The sequence below is a fragment of the Cyprinodon tularosa genome, unplaced genomic scaffold (genome assembly GCF_016077235.1).
Source record: "Cyprinodon tularosa strain WSP-4 unplaced genomic scaffold, ASM1607723v1 ctg1815, whole genome shotgun sequence".
Classification (NCBI taxonomy): Eukaryota; Metazoa; Chordata; class Actinopteri; order Cyprinodontiformes; family Cyprinodontidae; genus Cyprinodon; species Cyprinodon tularosa.
The window spans coordinates 1-22,214 of record NW_024038619.1 but is presented as its reverse complement, the minus strand read 5'-3'; the positions used below and the strand labels follow the sequence as shown (position 1 = coordinate 22,214).

The 22,214-nt window shown below is 47.7% G+C and overlaps 1 protein-coding gene across 1 annotated transcript; it reads left to right on the top strand.

Annotated features, from left to right (window-relative positions):
• Positions 1–1,636: 1,636 nt before the first annotated feature.
• Positions 1,637–17,520, top strand: LOC119781787 (glycine N-methyltransferase-like; the record flags this gene model as incomplete). The annotated part of the gene is made up of 6 exons (XM_038282332.1): positions 1,637–1,884; positions 1,974–2,148; positions 2,223–2,336; positions 2,668–2,810; positions 12,894–13,015; positions 16,700–17,520. Coding segments are annotated over 6 exons (974 nt in total), but the record flags the coding sequence as incomplete, so codon positions are not given.
• Between the last annotated feature and the right edge of the window lie 4,694 nt (positions 17,521–22,214).

Sequence of the window (22,214 nt, the reverse complement as noted above, 5' to 3'; positions counted from 1 at the left end):
CATCCATCCATCCATCCATCCATCCATTCATCATCCATCCATCCATCCATCCATCCATCCATCCATCCATCCATCCATTCCATTGTGAGCTTTGGTTTCAGTCACTGGACTTTAGTGATGGCTTCTCCAGTCAGCTTCATTGCAGCAGTGATCAGAATGTAAACAGTATAGGAGAAAAAGAAACCAGTTTAAAAATAATGTTGCAAAAAAAACGGCACCGATAGGGAAAGTCTCAAAGCAATATGGTGCAAATGCAGAACATTCAGTTATGTTCTATTTATAAAAGCATTATAAAAGTTTTCAGCCAAGTTAGTGATGCAGAGTCCAATTTAGAGTTTCCTCATCAGTTCATCAGTGTGACGGCGGTGGGGAAGAAGCTGCTGCAGAACCTGCTGGTCCTGCATTGAATGCTGGGAAGCCTCTTCCCAGAGGGCAGCAGGGAGAACAGTCCATGGTGGGGGGGTGAGGGGTCATTGATGATGTCACGGGACACGCAGCGCTGGGATGAAATGTCTTTAATGGAGGGAAGAGGAGCCCCCATGATCCTCTCTGCTGTTCTCACCTTCTTCCAGTCTGAGGCGCTGCAGCCTCCACACCACACAGTGAGACAGCTGCTCAGAACGCTCTCTATGGGGGGGAGGATGGGGGGGTTCAGAACGCTCTCTATGGTGCTTCTGGAGAAGGGGGGGGAGGATGGGTTCCAGTTTGCCCATCAGATGCTGTGGGATGATGGCGCTGAAAGCTGAACTGAAGTCCAGGAACAGCATCCATCGTGGGTGTTCTTCTCCTCCAGGTGTGCCAGGCTCAGGTGGAGAGCAGCAGAGATGGCGTCCTCAGTGGAGCGGTTCCGTCGGTAGGCGAACTGGAACGGGTGGAATGTTGGCGGCAGACTGGAGACGATGTGTTCTTTAACCAGCCTTTGGAAGCACTTCATCATGATGGGAGTCAGAGCGACAGGCCGCTAATCATTGAGGGAGGCGACCTGAGGCTTCTTTGGGAATAATGGAGGCAGACTGGAACCATGCTGGCACTATGGATTGGTCCAGGGTTGTAGTAGAGGACCTTTCCACATCCTCCTGGTGCTGCTGGCATCATATAGAGATCCTGGATCTTCTGGCTGTGTTTCTGCTTCGCTGATCTAATAACACGGTTCCAGTTGGCTCTCGCTGTCCTCTGAGCCTCTCTGTCACCAGACTTGTAAGCTGAGTTTGGTGCTTTTAGTGATTTCTGAACCTCTCCATTTATCCAGGGTTGTTGATTGGCCCAGGTGGTGAATTAGGGAGTGGGTCAGTAATCGTATATCTATATAGGTATATATCTATACCTGGATGAGCCTCAGCTCTTCACTCTGACCTGGTATTTGGGACAGAGCGTCCTTCCTGCCCAGAGTCTGTTTTCATGTCTATTTCACTAGTTTAGTTCATTCCGTCCTCTCTGTGATTTGGTCACCACGTCTTTCCGCCATGATTGCTGTTCTACATCATAAGTTAGTTCGGTCTTTGATCTGTTTGATACGGTGCTTTAGCTTTAGGTGGTTAGATAGAAAATGTTCATTTCAATTGTTTGGTCCAACCAGCTGTCGCGTCCTCCCTTCCTCCTTTCCTCCTTTCCTCCCTTCCTCCTTTCCTCCCTTCAGCCCGTCCTCCCTTCCTCCCCTTTCCCCCCTCCTCCTTTCCTCCTCCCTTCCTCCTTTCCTCCTTTCCTCCCGTCCTCCTTTCCACCCGTCCTCCTTTCCTCCCGTCCTCCCTTCCTCCTTTCCTCCTTTCCTTCCTTCCTCCCCTCCTCCTCCCCTCCTCCCCTCCTCCTTTCCACCCGTCCTCCTTTCCTCCCTTCCTCCCGTCCTCCCTTCCTCCCCCGCTGCAGCTGATGTCCTTTTCCACGCCAGTTGAATGATCCTCATTTTAAAGATGCTCTCTGAGTTGGACCCTGGTGATGATAATGGCTGAAGCAGGCAGATTAAGCCGTTTCCATAGAGATCAGGCTTCCTGGCTGTATTTAGATGTTTGCCGTTGTTCTGCAGGGTGGACTCCATCATGCTGGTGGAGGAGGGCTTCCAGATGGTCAGCGTGGACGCCAGCGACAAGATGCTGAAGTACGCTCTGAAGACTCGCTGGGACCGCAGGAAGGAGGCGGCGTTCGATCAGTGGGGTAGGAACCCAGACGTTTCTGCTACTGACGGCCATCTTTGCACAGGTTCTCATGTTCTCCTGCTTGACCCGCAGTGATCGAAGAAGCCAACTGGCTGACGTTACCTGAAGACATCCAGAAACCTGGAGACGGCTACGACGCAGTCATCTGCCTCGGGAACTCCTTCGCCCACCTGCCAGACTTTAAAGGTTTGGACAGAACATCTCCGTCAGGTTCTGGTTCAGTCCTGGTGGATCAGGCCGGTTTCCTCAAGATCTGTCTGACCTTCGACCTTTTGGTCATGAGTGGGCGTCCGTTTAACTACCTGAGGTTCTCTGAGTTTTTGATCACTTTCTGAGTGCAGGCAGATGATCAGACTGAACCAGACGACGATGCTGCTGCTCTGAGCAAATTTATTACCAGTTTTCTGACTGTTTTTATGATTCTAGGTCTGGATCTAATGTGTCATGAATTGGAGGCCGAGCAGCAAACAGTGGCTGCTGAAGCCCGTCTGACGCTGTGATGTTTGGTTCCTCCTAGGGGACCAGAGTGATCAGAAGCTGGCTCTCCACAACATTGCCAGTATGGTACGACCCGGTGGGGTACTCATCATCGACCACCGTAACTACGACTACATCCTGGACACTGGCCGCGCGCCGCAGGGCAAAAATATTTACTACAAGGTACTAAACCCTGCAGGAATTCTGCATTTTTGATGCCTGGAGGCTGTGGACAGGAAATCCAGACCATCAGAGGATTTATCTGAACAAAAGGGATCCTCATTAAATCCTTCAACTGAAAATACACCATAAAACTGCAGAGGAGAGGAAATTCTCCAGCATTTGATTGGTTCATTCTTGCGTGGTTCAAGAATGGAGCAAAGCTAATTTAGTTCACCTGTTGGCATGCTAATGTTAGCTTTAGCTTTCTGAGATAAGTTGCATTGACCTCACCTGTTGGCGTGCTAATGTTAGCTTTAGCTTTCTGAGATCAGTTGCATTGACCTCACCTGTTGGCGTGCTAATGTTAGCTTTAGCTTGCTGAGATCAGTTGCATTAACCTCACCTGTTGGCGTGCTAATGTTAGCTTTAGCTTGTTGAGATCAGTTGCATTAACCTCACCTGTTGGCGTGCTAATGTTAGCTTTAGCTTGTCGAGATCAGTTGCATTGACCTCCCTGTTGGCGTGCTAATGTTAGCTTTAGCTTGTTGAGATCAGTTGCATTAACCTCACCTGTTGGCGTGCTAATGTTAGCTTTAGCTTGTTGAGATCAGTTGCATTAACCTCACCTGTTGGCATGCTAATGTTAGCTTTAGCTTGCTGAGATCAGTTGCATTGACCTCACCTGTTGGCGTGCTAATGTTAGCTTTAGCTTGTTGAGATCAGTTGCATTGACCTCACCTGTTGGTGTGCTAATGTTAGCTTTAGCTTGTTGAGATCAGTTGCATTAAGCTCACCTGTTGGCGTGCTAATGTTAGCATTAGCTTGCTGAGATACGTTGCATTAACCTCACCTGTTGGCGTACTAATGTTAGCTTTAGCTTGTTGAGATCAGTTGCATTGACCTCACCTGTTGGCGTGCTAATGTTAGCTTTAGCTTGTTGAGATCAGTTGCATTGACCTCACCTGTTGGCGTGCTAATGTTAGCTTTAGCTTGTTGAAATCAGTTGCATTAACCTCACCTGTTGGCGTGCTAATGTTAGCTTTAGCTTGCTGAGATCAGTTGCATTAACCTCACCTGTTGGCGTGCTAATGTTAGCTTTAGCTTGTTGAGATCAGTTGCACTGACCTCACCTGTTGGCATGCTAATGTTAGCTTTAGCTTGTTGAAATCAGTTGCATTAACCTCACCTGTTGGCGTGCTAATGTTAGCTTTAGCTTGCTGAGATCAGTTGCATTAACCTCACCTGTTGGCGTGCTAATGTTAGCTTTAGCTTGTTGAGATCAGTTGCACTGACCTCACCTGTTGGCGTGCTAATGTTAGCTTTAGCTTGTTGAGATCAGTTGCATTAACCTCACCTGTTGGCGTGCTAATGTTAGCATTAGCTTGCTGAGATACGTTGCATTAACCTCACCTGTTGGCGTGCTAATGTTAGCTTTAGCTTGTTGAGATCAGTTGCATTGACCTCACCTGTTGGCGTGCTAATGTTAGCTTTACCTTGTTGAGATCAGTTGCATTGACCTCACCTGTTGGCGTGCTAATGTTAGCTTTAGCTTGCTGAGATCAGTTGCATTAACCTCACCTGTTGGCGTGCTAATGTTAGCTTTAGCTTGTTGAGATCAGTTGCACTGACCTCACCTGTTGGCGTGCTAATGTTAGCTTTAGCTTGTTGAAATCAGTTGCATTAACCTCACCTGTTGGCGTGCTAATGTTAGCTTTAGCTTGCTGAGATCAGTTGCATTAACCTCACCTGTTGGCGTGCTAATGTTAGCTTTAGCTTGTTCAATTCAATTCAGTTTATTTATATAGCGCCAAATTCACAACACATGTCATCTCAAGGCACTTTACAGTTCAACCAGATCATACAGTCAAATTGATACAAAGTTTTCTATCTAAGGAAAACCAGTTGATTGCATTGACTCATTGACTCAAATACAATCCCCCACACTAAGCATGCTTGTAGCGACAGTGGAGAGGAAAAACTCCCTTTTAACAGGAAGAAACCTCCAGCAGAACCAGGCTCAGTGTGAGCGGCCATCTGCCGAGGCCGACTGGGGTTCAAGGAGACAGAAGCAGAGATACAAAAAGCAGCTGTAAAAGGCGGCCCCGTCCAGGAAACACACAGCCAGGCAGACGAGCTCCAAGGCAGCTCCCATGCCAGAGGACGAAGAAAGCACATCCACTCAGTCACGGTCAGAGAAACAGGACCACACTGGAAAACAGGCCGATCTCCAACATCTATAAACAAGGGTGTTGATAGAAGCAGCACAGCTGATGTTTCTTTCCAGGATGACGTCACAGCCAAACAGGAACAGACGAGGCAAAGCTACTCTGAGGAAAAGCAGAGAGAGCAGAAGGTTAGAGATTGAACTAACAGATTCTGCAGAATAGGAGAACAGAGAGAGAATGAAGCAGAATGATGAAATGGGGGTCCCTATGTCCTCCAAAAGTCTAAGCCTATAGCAGCATAACTATAGAGATAGCTCAGGATAACCTGAGCCACCCTAACTATAAGCTTTATCAAAAATGAAAGTTTTAAGCCTAGCCTTAAAAGTAGACAGGGTGTCTGCCTCACGGACTAAAACTGGTAGTTGGTTCCACAGGAGAGGAGCCTGATAACTAAAAGATCTGCCTCCCATTCTACTTTTAGAAATTCTAGGAACCACTAGTAAACCTGCAGATTGAGAGCGAAGTGCTCTGTTAGGAACATAAGGAACAATCAGATCTCTGATATCAGATGGAGCTTGGCCATTTAAGGCTTTATATGTGAGAAGGAGGATTTTAAATTCTATTCTTGATTTAACAGGAAGCCAATGAAGAGAAGCCAGGATAGGAGAGATATGATCTCTCTTTTTAATTTTCATTAGAACTCTGGCTGCAGCATTTTGGATCAGCTGAAGGCTTTTAACTACAGTTTGTGGACTTCCTGATAGTAAAGAATTACAATAGTCCAGCCTTGAAGTAACAAATGCATGGACTAGTTTCTCAGCATCACCCCTGGACAGGATATTTCTAATTTTTGCAATGTTCCTCAGATGAAAGAAGGAAATTCTAGAAACCTCTTTGATATGGGATTTAAATGACAGGTCCTGATCAAAAATAACACCAAGATTTTTTACTTTATTATCTGAAATCAGTTTAATCCCATCCAAATGAAGTGACTGGCTAATCAGTTTCTTTTTCAGAGACTCTGGTCCAAAGACTATAACTTCTGTTTTGTCTGCATTCAGAAGCAGAAAATTAAGAGTCATCCAGGTTTTTATGTCTTCAAGACATGCCTGTAATCTATGTAATGGGTTAGCTTCATCTGGATTTATAGACAGATATAGCTGGGTATCATCAGCATAACAGTGGAAATTAATCCCATGCTGTCTAATAATTCTACCAATTGGGAGCATGTATAAAGTAAAGAGAATTGGTCCTAGCACTGATCCCTGTGGTACTCCACAGGTAACCTTTGAGCGTGTTGAAGATCTATCATTAACATGAACAAACTGAATTCGATCAGATAGATAAGATTTAAACCAGTCTAGTGCTGTTCCTTTAATTCCAACAAAATATTCAAGTCTTTCTAAAAGAATATTATGGTCAACTGTATCAAATGCAGCACTAAGATCCAACAGGACGAGCACAGATACAAGTCCATTATCTGATTATGTTGAGATCAGTTGCATTGACCTCACCTGTTGGCGTGCTAATGTTAGCTTTAGCTTGTTGAGATCAGTTGCATTGACCTCACCTGTTGGCGTGCTAATGTTAGCTTTAGCTTGTTGAAATCAGTTGCATTAACCTCACCTGTTGGCGTGCTAATGTTAGCTTTAGCTTGCTGAGATCAGTTGCATTAACCTCACCTGTTGGCGTGCTAATGTTAGCTTTAGCTTGTTGAGATCAGTTGCACTGACCTCACCTGTTGGCGTGCTAATGTTAGCTTTAGCTTGTTGAAATCAGTTGTATTAACCTCACCTGTTGGCGTGCTAATGTTAGCTTTAGCTTGCTGAGATCAGTTGCATTAACCTCACCTGTTGGCATGCTAATGTTAGCTTTAGCTTGTTGAGATCAGTTGCACTGACCTCACCTGTTGGCGTGCTAATGTTAGCTTTAGCTTGTTGAGATCAGTTGCATTAACCTCACCTGTTGGCGTGCTAATGTTAGCATTAGCTTGCTGAGATACGTTGCATTAACCTCACCTGTTGGCGTGCTAATGTTAGCTTTAGCTTGTTGAGATCAGTTGCATTGACCTCACCTGTTGGCGTGCTAATGTTAGCTTTAGCTTGTTGAGATCAGTTGCATTGACCTCACCTGTTGGCGTGCTAATGTTAGCTTTAGCTTGCTGAGATCAGTTGCATTAACCTCACCTGTTGGCGTGCTAATGTTAGCTTTAGCTTATTGAGATCAGTTGCACTGACCTCACCTGTTGGCGTGCTAATGTTAGCTTTAGCTTGTTGAAATCAGTTCAGTTGCAAGAGGAGAGATGGGCTGGTGCACGAGGAGAGATGGGCTGGTGCACGCTCTCACACGCTTTCAATAGGCGTTCCTTCTCAGGAGCGGGTAAAGAGTTGTGCATGTGCGTTTTTTAGTAGTGAAGAGAGGACGCGTCTTTTAAAAATCTGCATAAAATCTCCACAATACTTCGAGTTAACAGAGCAAAATGATCTTATTGAAGTTTTATCAGATTTACTGAGGAATTTTCTTACCTTCCAGCAAGTTGAATCGTTTCCAGACTTTTAATTCACAAACTCCCTCAAATACATCTTGGCAGGAGCCAACAGTTGCATCAGCCTAGATGCAGAAATGTTTTAGACCAATGAGATGCAGCGATGTGTTTGACGTTACCATGTCAACCAGAGGCTGAAGCAAAACAAAGATGGCTGCTCTGGTTTTAGCTGGAAAAGCCTCTATATGTTTCTGATGGGATTTCTGTCTCAGTGAATGAAAAGCTGTTCCCCGGATGTTGTTCTGGCCCCTCCCTCTTTACCCAGCATGCATCAGAGCAGACTTGTCCCTTCTCCAGACTGACAGCTGTCCCAGCATGCACTGCGGCAGCAGCAGCTTCCAGGTTAGCGCTCACAGAGCTCAGAGTAATAATTTAAAACTTCTCTTTTCTGTTGCTGTTGTTCAATAAAAGTACGTTTTAAGATCATTTGAGGCGAGAATATTATACTTTAAGCTTCACTATATGGAACATTTACTGATTTAGTGCGAAATTATAAAAAGTCCAGATGCTGAGAGGACCGCGGCGACCAGCGGAGCCCCGAGGCTAATCACAGCCAGGGATAACGCTAGCCCATCTGCAGCAGCAGAGCTGCGCACTTTGAAGCCAAATGCTAGGAAACTTTAGAGAAAATATCGCTCCACAGGCCCACGGGAGTCCTCCCTAGTCTGGAAAAATTTTTCACTGCTGTATAAGAGGACCCTTTGTAAAGCAAGAGCAGCATACTTCTCCTCATTAATAGAGGAGAATAAGAATAATCCTAGATTTCTTTTTAATACAGTTGCCAAACTCACCCAGAGCCATAGCTCTGTTGAACCGTCCATTCCACCTGCTCTTAGCAGCAATGATTTTATGGGATTCTTTATAAATAAGATTGATCTTATTAAAAATAAGATCATAAGCACTCCTCTATCCGTGATTGTACCTGAGGTAGTCATGGAATCTGAACCGGGTTTAGACTGCTTTGATCCAGTTGAACTTTCTGAATTAGCAAAATTATTGTCTTCATCTAAGCCTTCAACTTGGATGTTAGATCCAGTTCCAACCAGGTTATTTAAGGAGGTATTCCCTTTGATCTCCTCCTCCATTTAAGATGTGATTAATCTATCTCTGTTACAGGGATATGTACCTAAAGCTTTTAAGGTTGCTGTAATTAAACCTCTGCTTAAGAAACCGTCTCTTGACCCAGATGACTTGGTCAATTATAGACCTATATCCAATCTTCCTTTCTTATCCAAAATTCTTGAGAAAGTAGTTGCCAAACAAGTTTGCGATCACTTCCACCATAATGAACTTAGTTTCAGTCTGGCTTTAGAGCTCATCATAGCACTGAAACAGCTCTGGTGAAAGTCACTAATGATATTCTCATGGCCTCAGATAATGGACTTGTATCTGTGCTCGTCCTGTTGGATCTCAGTGCTGCATTTGATCCAGTTGATCAGAATATTCTTTTAGAAAGACTTGAATATTTTGTTGGAATTAAAGGAACAGCTCTAGACTGGTTTAAATCTTATCTATCTGATCGAGTTCAGTTTGTTCGCATTAATGATAGATCTTCCTCATGCTCCAGGGTTACCTGTGGAGTACCACAGGGATCAGTGCTAGGACCAATTCTCTTTACTTTATACATGCTCCCAATCGGTAGAGTTATTAGACAGCATGGGATTAATTTTCACTGTTATGCTGATGATACCTAACCTGACTCCGCCAGATGTATTTGCTCCTCATATCCATCTGGAAACCTTCCGTTGCAGTAATTTTGGGAAGGGACGAAAATACTGGTTAGCTGATTGGCCTATGTTGGTGATAGACGGGCCAAATAAACCAATCAGATCAACAAAGCATATGACGTACTAACAGAGTGACGACAAAAACACAACCACAAGCCAGGCTACTCTTGCCGAAACCAGTCGGGAGAAGAGCAAAAACATCTTTTCCTCTGAGAAAAGCCTCCAGAGCAGTGTTTTGCTCTTCTTTCAGTGAAGAAATACTCTGTAATTCCCATAAAACTTGCTCGATAGCCAAGCTAACGCTAGTTTCATCGGCTGAAGCCGCCATGTTCTTTAGACTGAACTGTCCCGCTTCTCGTTGCGTCACACCTCAACCCGCCTCAAAGCCAACGCTGATTGGACGTTCGTTTGGTGAACGGCTCCAAATTTTCTTTAACGGAGAGTCTCCAGACTGATTAGCGAGTGAAACCTTGAAAGCTCGCGAGATCAGGATGGTCTCACCAGGCTAGATGATACCCAGCTATATCTGTCTATAATCCAGATGAAGCTAACCCATTACATAGATTACAGGCATGTCTGAAGACATAAAAACCTGGATGACTCTTAACTTTCTGCTTCTGAATGCAGACAAAACAGAAGTTATAGTCTTTGGACCAGAGTCTCTGAAAAAGAAGCTGATTAGTCAGTCACTTCATCTGGATGGGATTAAACTGATTTCAGATAATAATGTAAAAAATGTTGGTGTTATTTTTGATCAGAACCTGTCATTTAAATCCCAGATCAAAGAGGTTTCTAGAATTTCCTTCTTTCATCTGAGGAATATTGCAAAAATGAGCAATCTCCTGTCCAGGGGTGATGCTGAGAAACTAGTCCATGCATTTGTTACTTCAAGGCTGGACTATTGTAATTCTTTACTATCAGGAAGTCCACAAACTGTAGTTAAAAGCCTTCAGCTGATCCAAAATGCTGCAGCCAGAGTTCTAATGAAAATGAAAAAGAGAGATCATATCTCTCCTATCCTGGCTTCTCTTCATTGGCTTCCTGTTAAATCCAGAATAGAATTTAAAATCCTCCTTCTCACATATAAAGCCTTAAATGGCCAAGCTCCATCTGATATCAGAGATCTGATTGTTCCTGATGTTCCTAACAGAGCACTTCGCTCTCAATCTGCAGGTTTACTAGTGGTTCCTAGAATTTCTAAAAGTAGAATGGGAGGCAGATCTTTTAGTTCTCAGGCTCCTCTCCTGTGGAACCAACTACCAGTTTTAGTCCGTGAGGCAGACACCCTGTCTACTTTTAAGGCTAGGCTTAAAACTTTCCTTTTTGATAAAGCTTCTAGTTAGAGTGGCTCAGGTTATCCTGAGCTATCTCTATAGTTCTGCTGCTATAGGCTTAGACTGCTGGAGGACATAGGGACCCCTTTTTCATCATTCTGCTTCATTCTATCTCTATTCTCCCACTCTGCAGAATCTGTTAGTTCAATCTCTAACGTTCTGCTCTCTCTGCTTTTTCTCATAGTAGCTTCATCTGGTCTGTTCCTGTTTGGCTGTGACTCCATCCTGGAGAGAAATATCAGCTGTGCTGCTGCCATCAACACCTTTGTTTCTAGATGTTGGAGCTTGGCCTGTTTTCCAGTGTAGTCCTGTTTCTCTGACTGTGACTAACTGGATGTGCTCTCTTCATCCTCTGACATGGGAGCTGGCTCGGAGCTCGTCTGCCTGGCTGTGTGTTTCCTGGACGGGGCCGCCTGTGGAGCTGGTTGACAGTTGCCTTTTGTATCTATGCTTCTTTTTCTATGTCTGCTTCTGTCTCCTTGAACCCCAGTGGGCCTCAGCAGATGGCCGCTCACACTGAGCCTGGTTCTGCTGGAGGTTTCTTCCTGTTCAAAGGGAGTTTTTCCTCTCCACTGTCGCTACAAGCATGCTTAGTGTGAGGGATTGCTGAAGAGTCAATGAGTCGATGCAATCAGCTGGTTTTCCTTAGATAGAAAACTTTGAATCAATCTGACTGGATGATCTGGTGAACTGGAAAGTGACCTGAGATGACATGATGTGAATTGGAGCTATAGAAATAAACTGAATAGAAGTGAACATTAGCCCGTCTGCAGCAGCCGGGGCCGGTTTTAGATTCTGATCATAGATTGAGGACCATTTCAATGATTGAGTTTTGCCACCTAGAGAAGAACATTAAAGACTCATTAAATTGCAATAATGTTTTGTTTTTTTTTTTCCCTGAAAAGGATGAAGAACTGAGTATTTTGGAAACACTTTAAAACTCAGCTGATGTCAAGTCGTTCATTTAAAGCTAGTTGTTTGTTTCTGTGGAATCATCAGAACGATGCATCGTTTAGTGTAAAGCAGCTCAGTGGGAGGCGGTTCTACAGAACCTGGATGTGATCGAAAGCCCAGAAACTCCAATGTTGGCAATAACCCAACTGCCTGACAACCCAAACCCTTCGTTACGCTCTGGTTTCAATTAGAAAGTGGAATTTAAAGACCCAGCAGGAATTAATGTTCTTCTCTCAACCGACCCAAATAAAGAAGCAACGTCTGTTTGATGAATTAATCTACACCAATGATTAGAATATATTGGATACATGTTTTACATATTGAATAAATGTTTTACACTAAATACATTTATGTTATACAGGTCACAGAGTCCAAAAGAATGTGCGCCACCGAATATGGAGAGATACAGAGGCAGTGTGTGTGTGTAACTCTGCACCTGGCTTTTTAGTGATAAGAAGCACACTCATTAAAAATGAGTTATTTGACATACCAAGGTTGCCCAGCTCAGCTAAGTTTAGCCAAACTAACTGTGATGAATTGAGTTGTCATCTTCAAAACACACTGTGCAGTACTGGTCATAGAAAAGGGTGATGCTTTGCTGGGACATGGAACACACGGGGAACACCAGGGTGATACTGACCTAGCTTGGAGTAATATTATGGTCTTAGATCACATTGGAAGAAAGGCTTAGTTTTGACATATTAGTAATTAAACTGTCATAAGTTTCTGATTTAAGTGCACCAAATGTCATCATGACCGGTGAGACCGCTCTTACAGAAATGTCATAATCATAAGTTACATTGGATGAAAGTTTTGTTTTGGCGGGTTGATAATTAAGAATATGATGTGTCTATGATTTAGTAGCAATAAATGTCATCATGATTTGCAAAGAAATGTCACCATAACCTGTAACAAAGACTGTTGGTTAAATATATAAAAAATATATGCTTTGAAAGGGGTTTTCCACTGATAAGATAAAAATAATTGGTCTTACCCGAAGAAAAACACCTGAAATGATGTAAACAAAGGAGGGGCTTGGGGGAGGAGCCCCAAGCCCAATGAAATGTATAAAAGAGGGCTGTTTTCACCATTTGTTCAGTTGCTCACCGGTGACCAGCTCCGTGTGGTTGTGTTGTGTTTTGCAATAAAACACCCTGGACTTGGACTCAGCTGCTTCTGCCTGATTTTTGGATCTTTGTTTGAGACTTTTCTGCTTTTTAAGAACTTTGAATTTTTATAACTTAGCTTCAATTTTAAATCGTTAAGAGAAAATACACGACATGTTCAGGACAGAACCGCCTCTAATTCTAACCAGCTGAACAAGAACCAGACCCACATGTTCAGACTCTGTTCTGACTCCATCTGTTGTTGTTCCACAGAGCGACCTGACCCAAGACATCAGTACCTCGGTTCTGTGGGTCGACAGCAAGCCCCACATGATCACTCTGGACTACACCATCCAGGTGCCTCAGGCCGCCCTGCGTCACCTTCCTGATGTCAGGTGGGCCTCCTCTGCTTCCTGGTTATCCTTTCAATCCTGAAAACTATGTTTTTATTCTTTATCTGGATTTGACAATAATTCCATCAAATGTGTTTAATCTCTAAGAACAGCAGCAGGAAATAGTTTGATGGTCAGATAAAAAAGTTATAAGTCAATAATGGTCAGTTTATGAAAAGCAACATGATGAGACATTCTCCGTACCGAGAGGGCGCCACTGGGTCCCAGGAGGGCGCCACTGGGTCCCAGGAGGGTGCCACGGGGTCCCAGGAGGGTGCCACTGGTTCCCGAGAGGGCGCCACGGGGTCTCGAGAGGGCGCCACAGGGTCCCAGGAGGGCGCCACGGGGTCCCGAGAGGGCGCCACGGGGTCCCGAGAGGGCGCCACGTGGGTCCCAGGAGGGCGCCACTGGGTCCCAGGAGGGCGCCACTGGGTCCCAGGAGGGCGCCACTGGGTCCCAGGAGGGTGCCACTGGTTCCCGAGAGGGCGCCACGGGGTCTCGAGAGGGCGCCACGGGGTCCCGAGAGGGCGCCACGGGGTCCCGAGAGGGCGCCACGGGGTCCCGAGAGGGCGCCACGTGGGTCCCAGGAGGGCGCCACTGGGTCCCAGGAGGGCGCCACTGGGTCCCGAGAGGGCGCCACTGGGTCCCGAGAGGGCGCCACTGGGTCCCGAGAGGGCGCCACTGGGTCCCGAGAGGGCGCCACGGGGTCCCAGGAGGGCGCCACGGGGTCCCAGGAGGGCGCCACTGGGTCCCGAGAGGGCACCACTGGGTCCCGAGAGGGCGCCACGGGGTCCCGAGAGGGCGCCACGGGGTCCCAGGAGGGCGCCACTGGGTCCCAGGAGGGCGCCACGGGGTCCCAGGAGGGCGCCACTGGTTCCCGAGAGGGCGCCACGGGGTCTCGAGAGGGCGCCACAGGGTCCCAGGAGGGCGCCACGGGGTCCCGAGAGGGCGCCACGGGGTCCCGAGAGGGCGCCACGTGGGTCCCAGGAGGGCGCCACTGGGTCCCAGGAGGGCGCCACTGGGTCCCGAGAGGGCACCACTGGGTCCCGAGAGGGCGCCACGGGGTCCCAGGAGGGCGCCACGGGGTCCCAGGAGGGCACCACGTGGGTCCAGAGAGGGCGCCACGTGGGTCCCAGGAGGGCGCCACGTCGGTCCCAGGAGGGCGCCACGGGGGTCCCAGGAGGGCACCACGTGGGTCCAGAGAGGGCGCCACGTGGGTCCCAGGAGGGCGCCACGGGGTCCAGAGAGGGCGCCACTGGGTCCCAGGAGGGCGCCACTGGGTCCCAGGAGGGTGCCACGGGGTCCAGAGAGGGCGCCACTGGGTCCCAGGAGGGTGCCACTGGGTCCAGAGAGGGCGCCACTGGGTCCCGAGAGGGCGCCACTGGGTCCCAGGGGGGTGCAACGGGGTCCAGAGAAGGCGCCACTGGGTCCCAGGAGGGCGCCACTGGGTCCCAGGAGGGTGCCACTGGGTCCAGAGAGGGCGCCACTGGGTCCCAGGAGGGTGCCACTGGGTCCCAGGAGGGCGCCACTGGGTCCCAGGAGGGTGCCACTGGGTCCCAGGAGGGCGCCACTGGGTCCCAGGAGGGTGCCACTGGGTCCCAGGAGGGCGCCACTGGGTCCCAGGAGGGTGCCACTGGGTCCAGAGAGGGCGCCACATGGGTCCCAGGAGGGCGCCACTGGGTCCCGAGAGGGCGCCACGTGGGTCCCAGGAGGGTGCCACGGGGTCCAGAGAGGGCGCCACTGGGTCCCAGGAGGGTGCCACTGGGTCCCAGGAGGGCGCCACGTGGTCCCAGGAGGGTGCCACTGGGTCCCAGGAGGGTGCCACGGGGTCCAGAGAGGGCGCCACTGGGTCCCAGGAGGGTGCCACGGGGTCCAGAGAGGGCGCCACTGGGTCCCAGGAGGGCGCCACTGGGTCCCAGGAGGGCGCCACTGGGTCCCAGGAGGGTGCCACTGGGTCCCAGGAGGGCGCCACTGGGTCCCAGGAGGGCGCCACTGGGTCCCAGGAGGGCGCCACTGGGTCCCAGGAGGGTTCCACTGGGTCCAGAGAGGGCGTCACGTGGGTCCCAGGAGGGCGCCACTGGGTCCCGAGAGGGCGCCACGTGGGTCCCAGGAGGGTGCCACGGGGTCCCAGGAGGGCGCCACGTGGTCCCAGGAGGGTGCCACGGGGTCCCAGGAGGGTGCCACTGGGTCCCAGGAGGGCGCCACGTGGTCCCAGGAGGGTGCCACTGGGTCCCAGGAGGGTGCCACGGGGTCCAGAGAGGGCGCCACTGGGTCCCAGGAGGGTGCCACGGGGTCCAGAGAGGGCGCCACTGGGTCCCAGGAGGGTGCCACGGGGTCCAGAGAGGGCGCCACTGGGTCCCAGGAGGGTGCCATGGGGTCCAGAGAGGGCGCCACTGGGTCCCAGGAGGGTGCCACGGGGTCCAGAGAGGGCGCCACTGGGTCCCAGGAGGGTGCCACGGGGTCCAGAGAGGGCGCCACTGGGTCCCAGGAGGGTGCCACGGGGTCCAGAGAGGGCGCCACTGGGTCCCAGGAGGGTGCCACGGGGTCCAGAGAGGGCGCCACTGGGTCCCAGGAGGGCGCCACTGGGTCCCAGGAGGGTGCCACTGGGTCCCAGGAGGGTGCCATGGGGTCCAGAGAGGGCCATGGTTAATGTATCCAGTTCACATGATAAAACAAAAATAAAATGCATGATATATACTTTCTATAGAAAATGAATTCTTTATCTAAAAGTTATTAAAAATTTAGATCAGCTTTGCTCTTTAGGTTATTCAACATCTGCCCAGGATCCTGCTGGTAAACTAACTCAGGCTTTGTTGAAGGATGTAGATCTGAAGGTAATCTGGAGTAGAGCTTTAATCCCCGGACATCTAAGTCTGTGGTTTAAAATTAACGGAGGTCAAGCCACAGCATTCCCCACGCTAGTATGCATCATAAATCGCTTTAAAAAGGATAGTAGTATACTGCATAAACTAATATGAAGATCTAGTATCTGTGATGTATTTTATGTGAAATTTCATCCCTGTCTAAAATTTAGAACAAAGTAAATGTCCCTGACACCCCCAGCATTGAAAAGCATAATCTGGGATCAGAGGACATTAATGTCAATAAACGCTGTCAGAGCGTCACAACTCTACTTAAAAGGCAAAGAGGATTTTATTTGGTTCAAAGAGCCACCAGATAGAAGCTGAAAATCGACCAATCAGATCCATCAGAATAGCCTGACACCAACCTGAGTGAGGGGGCGTGACTTTTCTGCAAGAGCAGACCGATTGGCGGGGGGGTGCTGCATTCAAGAGCGCTCAAATAACCACATACGCCCGCGATCACTGCTATGATATAGAGCGCACCATGAGGTACCGAGAAGAGAAGGACGTTTAATTGTTAAGCTTAATTCAGTATATCTACAATCCAAAGTGCTTTACATAAATTAGACATTAAAATAAAATAAAAATAAAAGCAAGGAAGAGGAGCTTAGCTGATTAACAGTTTCTTCTAAATATCAGCAGATTATTGGGCAGAGTATTTGGCAGAAGGTACCTCAAGGTACTTCATCATGTTGAATCTTAGCAAAGTTCGGAGCTGCAGCCTGGACTATAAAAACCAGCTAGGCGGGTTTTCAGCTTCAGAACCGCCCACCACCCCCCCACCCCACTTGATGTCTTCTCGTGTTCTGTTGTTTCTCCGCAGTAAGTTCCGACTGTCCTACTATCCCCACCGCCTGGAGAACTTCTCTGAGCTCCTGAAGGACGCATTCAAAGGCAAAATGGAGCACACCGTCTATGGAGACTTCAAGGCGTATCGTCCGGGTCAGGCCCAGACGCCGTGCTACTTCATCCACGTGTGTAAGAAGACGGCCTGACGGGACCGACCTCCGACCTCTGGATGGAGGAAGGGGGTGGATTTCAGTGGGTCATGACATGTTTAAGTTGACCTTTGGTTGGGCAGACATGTTAGAGCAGCAACAGATAAAGGTGCATCATCATCTCTGGTTCTGCTGGTCTTCACGCCCTCCTCCAGCTCATCCATTGTCTTTAAGCTCAGCTGTTTCTAAGATGTCTTCTGGACCGTTTCCTGCTTTTGCTTCTCCACTGCAGATCTTATTGAAGCTTTTATTGGTCTGGTTTAAGACCGGTTTAAGAAGGATTCCCCCCCTACCAGCCCCCAAGCGGGTTAAACAGCTGGTCCAGTTAACTTCCGCCTTAAAGATCCAATATGTTTTAAATCTACTTTCCTTTCCTCTGAGATGGTAACAGTACAAACCTTTCCACAAAGCTCTGAGCTGGGCTGAACCGACCAAAACTCAACTTCCAGTGACCCCATGACTGAAGCTGATTCATTTCCCAAAGAGCCTCTGTTCACAACCAAACTGGTCCAACACTGAGGGCAACTCAGGGAAAGTTGGTACCAAGATGTGTCTGGCTGGACGGACCGCCGGCCGCGATCAAAGTCCTTGTATGATTCAGTCTTCTGGTTGTTCTGGTGTTTAATAAAAGGTTTTAAATCAAAAATGGGTCGTTGGGTCATATTCAAGGTTTCAGGAGGACCTCGTCCATCTGCTGCCATCCCAGAACTTCTAAGCTTCCCAAAGTGGATATAAGGCATGACTAGATACACTGATGGAAATACCATGAAATAGGCAAGGAATTGATCTAATACATGATTCAGGTATGTCATATACCATTCAGTTGTAAAATGCGGTTATTTAATGAGGTTATTTCATTATTAATTCAATTCAGTTTATATATATAGTGCCAATTCTCATCATGTCATCTATGGTCACTTTACAGACACAGTTCAACCAGTTCATCCAGTCAGATAGGTTCAGAAGATGAAAGAGAGATCTTCCAGTTAGTCAGAGAAACAGGACTACACTGAAAAACAGGCCAAGCTCCAGCATATATAAAACAAAAGCGTTGATGGCAGTGCCTTTTTTTAGCACCAATTTGTACCTTATCACAGATGTCCTCACCTCTATGCTATATTCTCTAACTGCATTATGACCTGATGATGATGCTAGCCTTAATTAACCAGATATTAGAAATGGAACAAGAAATTTGACAACAGTGGCGGTTCCAAGAAATGTTGACGTATGGCCAGTGTAAAACTATGCAATCCTGTTCATAGTGGAGATAGATGCTGATTCCATCAGTCAGAACTTTATTTTCTGTACAAAGAAAAAAGAACAAGATGTTGAGCCCAGATCTGGATAGATGGAGTTTGGCTCTACTGTGAAGTTCTCCACAAATCGTTACCCAAAACCCTTACAGTTAACAACATATAATGTTATGAAATAATTCCAGTCTAAATTGTTATGAGAAGGATTATTTTTATCCTAAATAGGAAAAACAAACCTCCCTCAGATACCTTGCAGCTCTGAGGCCTGAATAAAAGAAACTCAGGTCAATATATCGACAATGGAATTAATAGAAATTGATGGCAGTAAAAAACATTTGAGTTGAGTTCTTTTGAAGATTCACCATGTAGAGCAAGTTTGGTGTCATCAGTGTGATGGCGGGGGGGAAGAAGCTGCTGCAGAACCTGCTGGTCCTGCATTGAATGCTGGGAAGCCTCTTCCCAGAGGGCAGCAGGTGGGGGGGGGGGTGAGGGGTCATTGATGATGTCACGGGACACGCAGCGCTGGGATGAAATGTCTTTAATGGAGGGAAGAGGAGCCCCCATGATCCTCTCTGCTGTTCTCACCTTCTTCCAGTCTGAGGCGCTGCAGCCTCCACACCACACAGTGAGACAGCTGCTCAGAACGCTCTCTATGGTGCTTCTGGAGAAGGTGGGGAGGATGGGGGGGCCAGGAAGTCCAAGCTCTTCTTCTGGATTGGTCCCCAGGGGGGGCCGCAGACCTCTGACTGACAGCCGTCCCATCTTTGCCTCCCTGATCCTCCATTGGAGCTCTCCTGAACCCTACGCTGCTCTGTCTGGTTCAGGAGGACTTTCAGCTCAGGAGTCATCCAGGGGGGGTTGTTTGGAAAGCTCCGTAGCCGTGGCGTGGATACAGTACAGAAGGTCACGTAGTCAGTGATGCATTCAGTCAGGTTGATGATGTCATTACCACAGGCGGTGTTTCATTTATTCCCTCAAAGGTTTCATAAAAAGCTGGAACAGGGAGTCGATGATGGCAGCCTGCTGTCTGCGGAACACATGCTGGATCCATTAGAGATTCTGCAGAGCAAAACGTCTAAAGTTACAGGAAAGCAGGCCAACCTTCTCATCCTGAAGGTTTTCCTTCCTTGGAAAACATCCTGAAAATCATCAACTAGCTTCTAAGCAGCTTTAATGTCTGAAACAGAATCAGAAATACTTTAATGATCTCAGAGGAATTATCTCTGTTACACGCTGCAGGTCTACAAACAACATATTTATCATCTAAAGAAATAAAATACAACACAAAGAAATACAACTTTCCACTCTAAAAATAAAAGTATACACATTTAACTATAATAGATACATCGTTAGATCATACTTACAGGTCTAAAAAAAAGTAATAATAGAGCAAAAGAATTAATAATTGTCAATAATTCTATAATCTGAGTCTGATTTACAGGCGGGGGGGGACTTTCTGAGGGCGGCGTTGTAGAGATGGATGACCGCAGGCAGGAAGGAATTCCTGTGGCGCTCTGTGGTGCATCTGGGTCAGAGGAGCTCCTCTGCTGGGCCAGTGTGTCATGGAGGGGGGGGGGGGGGGGGGTGAGACATTGTCCAAGATGGACTGAAGCCTGGACAGACTCCTGTCTGCCACAGTGGTCAGAGGGTCCAGCTCCTTCTCCACAACATGGGGGGGGGGAGCTGGACCCTCCTCACAGACTGCTGATGGACTGTAGGGGGGAGGATGTGCAGAAAACATCTAAACGCAGAAGCTTTAAACCAGAACATCAAAGGTTCTTTAGCTGATTTCTTGTAGAAAAACCTCCAAAAATATGTTAACAGTTTTCCTCCAAAATAATCCAACCCAGATCTCAGCTGTGGCCTCAGTGGCAGGATGGGAAGGCATCAGCAATCCCTTCAGATTGCCAGCAGTTGCTGCTCCTACCTGCAGATTGTTAGGTCATCTCCAACCTACGTGATGTCCATCTTTCTGCAGCTTTTATCATTTTGACAATAAAAAAATGACAATAAAAGCTTTCTGAACTTTTCCATTCCTTAAAGTTCAGCAGTGATCAAATGTAAACAGTGTGTGAGAAAAAACATGATGCAGCGCTGGGATGAAATGTCTTTAATGGAGGGAAGAGGAGCCCCCATGATCCTCTCTGCTGTTCTCACCTTCTTCCAGTCTGAGGCGCTGCAGCCTCCACACCACACAGTGAGACAGCTGCTCAGAACGCTCTCTATGGTGCTGCTGGAGAAGGTGGGGAGGATGGGGGGGGGCAGGAAGTCCAAGCGCTTCTGGGCCCTTTGGACCAGTGAGGTGGTGTTTCCAGTCCAGGTGAGGGTGTCTGTGATGAATGTGGTGCTGCTGACCACCTCTACAGCTGAGCTGCTGATGAGCAGTGGAGCGTGGTTAGGCCGCTTCTTCCTGAAGTCCACCATGATCTCCTTGGTCTTCTCCACCTTCAGGATCAGGCTGTTATCTCTGCTCCACCAGCTGCTCCACCTCCTCTCTGTAGTCCAGGTCGTTGTCGTCTCTGATGAGGCCCACCACCGTGGTGTCGTCTGCAAACTTCACCGTGTGATCGGTGGTGAACCTGGGGACGCAGTCTAGTGTCATCAGGGTGAACGGAAGGGGGCTCAGGACGCAGCCCTGAGGGGAGGGGCTTAGACTGATGACATCAGAGGTCCGACCCGGACTGACTGAGGTCTGTTGGTGAGGAAGTCTAGCAGCCAATAGCAGAGGGGTGTATTGAAGCCCAGTTGTTCCAGTTTGCCCATCAGATGATGTGGGATGATTCAATTCTATTAATTTTATTTCTATGGCTCCAATTCACATCATGTTATCTCAGGGCACTTTAGTGTGAGCGGCCATCTGCTGAGGCCCACTGGGGTTTAAGGAGACAGAAGCAGACATAGAAAAAGAAGCATAGATACAAAAGGCAATATATTCTAATCATTGGTGTAGATTAATTCATCAAACAGACGTTGCTTCTTTATTTGGGTCGGTTGAGAGAAGAACATTAATTCCTGCTGGGTCTTTAAATTCCACTTTCTAATTGAAACCAGAGCGTAACGAAGGGTTTGGGTTGTCAGGCAGTTGGGTTATTGCCAACATTGGAGTTTCTGGGCTTTCGATCACATCCAGGTTCTGTAGAACCGCCTCCCACTGAGCTGCTTTACACTAAACGATGCATCGTTCTGATGATTCCACAGAAACAAACAACTAGCTTTAAATGAACGACTTGACATCAGCTGAGTTTTAAAGTGTTTCCAAAATACTCAGTTCTTCATCCTTTTCAGGGAAAAAAAAAACAAAACATTATTGCAATTTAATGAGTCTTTAATGTTCTTCTCTAGGTGGCAAAACTCAATCATTGAAATGATCCTCAATCTATGATCAGAATCTAAAACCGGCCCCGGCTGCTGCAGACGGGCTAATGTTCAGTTCTATTAAGTTTGTTTCTACGGTTCAACCAGATCATCCAGTCAGATTGATTCAAAGTTTTCTATCTAAGGAAAACCAGCTGATTGCATCGACTCATTGACTCTTCAGCAATCCCTCACACTAAGCATGCTTGTAGCGACAGTGGAGAGGAAAAACTCCCTTTGAACAGGAAGAAACCTCCAGCAGAACCAGGCTCAGTGTGAGCGGCCATCTGCTGAGGCCCACTGGGGTTCAAGGAGACAGAAGCAGACATAGAAAAAGAAGCATAGATACAAAAGGCAACTGTCAACCAGCTCCACAGGCGGCCCCGTCCAGGAAACACACAGCCAGGCAGACGAGCTCCGAGCCAGCTCCCATGTCAGAGGATGAAGAGAGCACATCCAGTTAGTCACAGTCAGAGAAACAGGACTACACTGGAAAACAGGCCAAGCTCCAACATCTAGAAACAAAGGTGTTGATGGCAGCAGCACAGCTGATATTTCTCTCCAGGATGGAGTCACAGCCAAACAGGAACAGACCAGATGAAGCTACTATGAGAAAAAGCAGAGAGAGCAGAACGTTAGAGATTGAACTAACAGATTCTGCAGAGTGGGAGAATAGAGATAGAATGAAGCAGAATGATGAAAAAGGGGTCCCTATGTCCTCCAGCAGTCTAAG